Source organism: Capsicum annuum, chromosome 1, assembly GCF_002878395.1.
Source record: "Capsicum annuum cultivar UCD-10X-F1 chromosome 1, UCD10Xv1.1, whole genome shotgun sequence".
In the NCBI taxonomy this organism is placed as follows: domain Eukaryota; kingdom Viridiplantae; phylum Streptophyta; class Magnoliopsida; order Solanales; family Solanaceae; genus Capsicum; species Capsicum annuum.
This window is the reverse complement of record NC_061111.1, coordinates 135,203,734-135,204,946: the sequence shown is the minus strand read 5'-3', so window position 1 is coordinate 135,204,946 and position 1,213 is coordinate 135,203,734. Positions and strand designations below refer to the sequence as shown.

Here is a 1,213-nt window from a genome sequence, read left to right as displayed (position 1 = left end):
AAAATGTATTATTTTGTTCTCTTAACGACTGATGTGGCAATTTTTTTTTTTAAAAAGGAAAGCACGTTGTAGTGAAAAAAAAGTATAAAAAAATTAAGTGGAGCCCACTTTAAAATTTTCAGTCATTATTTTTTTTACCTTCTTCCTCACGCCCCACCACCCCCATATTTTCTTCTTCCTCACACCACTAGCACTCCCATGTCCTTTCCTTCCTCTATTTCTTTTTTTTGTTTTACTCCTATCCACTAAAAATCTTCAATCAAATACACAATCATAGGAAGAATAAAATAAACAAATTGTACGATAAATAAATTCTTCTATGAAGATCAAGAATCAACAAATTAATTTCATTTCCGCACATCAAAATCAAAACAAAAAAAATCAAACTTATTAATTAGTTACGTAATTACTTTTGAACCAAAATTACTTCTTATGTATCAAAATCCATAAATGTCATTAGCTTTATTTATTTTTCTTCTATATATCAGCTAGCAGCAAGTAGTGTCAACCTACTACTCCCCAGACTTTCCCCCTCCATTATTTTTCCTCCTCCTCAAATGGCTATTCAATTTGAGAATTTGGTAGAATCGATAAAATTAAAAGCGAGGAAATTGAAGAAATCGTACATCAAAATAGATAAAAGTTCCAACGTTAGAGTGGATATTCGCAACAGAAATGCACGTAACCTCATCGATAAGACTCTCCAAGCTGCTGATCGTCCCAGCAAGAGTAGCCTCTCTTAGTACTCTCTCCATTTGAAATAATAATAATAATTTCTCCTTGTTTGGAGTTTGTGTATATTTATTAATAGATAAGAGATAAAATGGTTGTTTCTGTGTTTCTTCATTTTCCGATGGGAACCGTTTCGATTTATTTTCCTTTATTTTTTTCTATTGATTTCCATGGCTATTAATGAGGAGAAAAACGGATTAAATGTTTGAGTTATTTTTATTTGAATTTGAATGATATTTCTAACGTTAATTTGGAAGTGTAATTGGAGTTGTTAGCACGAGTTACTTAACTGGGAATAAAGAAAGGGATCAAAAATCGAACACCTCTCTATTGAGATATTTCATTGCAATAATTCATTTTATTTATTAAATCAAATACTAGACAATGGGGTAGGGAAGGGGGGGCAGCTGGGAGGTTTGGGGTGGGGGGAGGGGAGTGTAACACCCCGTACTTAATTACGTGCATTAGTCATTGTTATATG

General features: G+C 32.6%; 1 protein-coding gene across 1 annotated transcript; it reads left to right on the top strand.

Annotated features, from left to right (window-relative positions):
• Nucleotides 1-438: 438 nt before the first annotated feature.
• Nucleotides 439-846, top strand: LOC124896106. Its single transcript, XM_047407487.1, has one exon. It carries the CDS (start codon nucleotides 558-560, stop codon nucleotides 741-743), a length of 186 nt encoding a protein of 61 aa, XP_047263443.1. The 5' UTR covers nucleotides 439-557; the 3' UTR covers nucleotides 744-846.
• The last annotated feature ends 367 nt before the right edge of the window (nucleotides 847-1,213 follow it).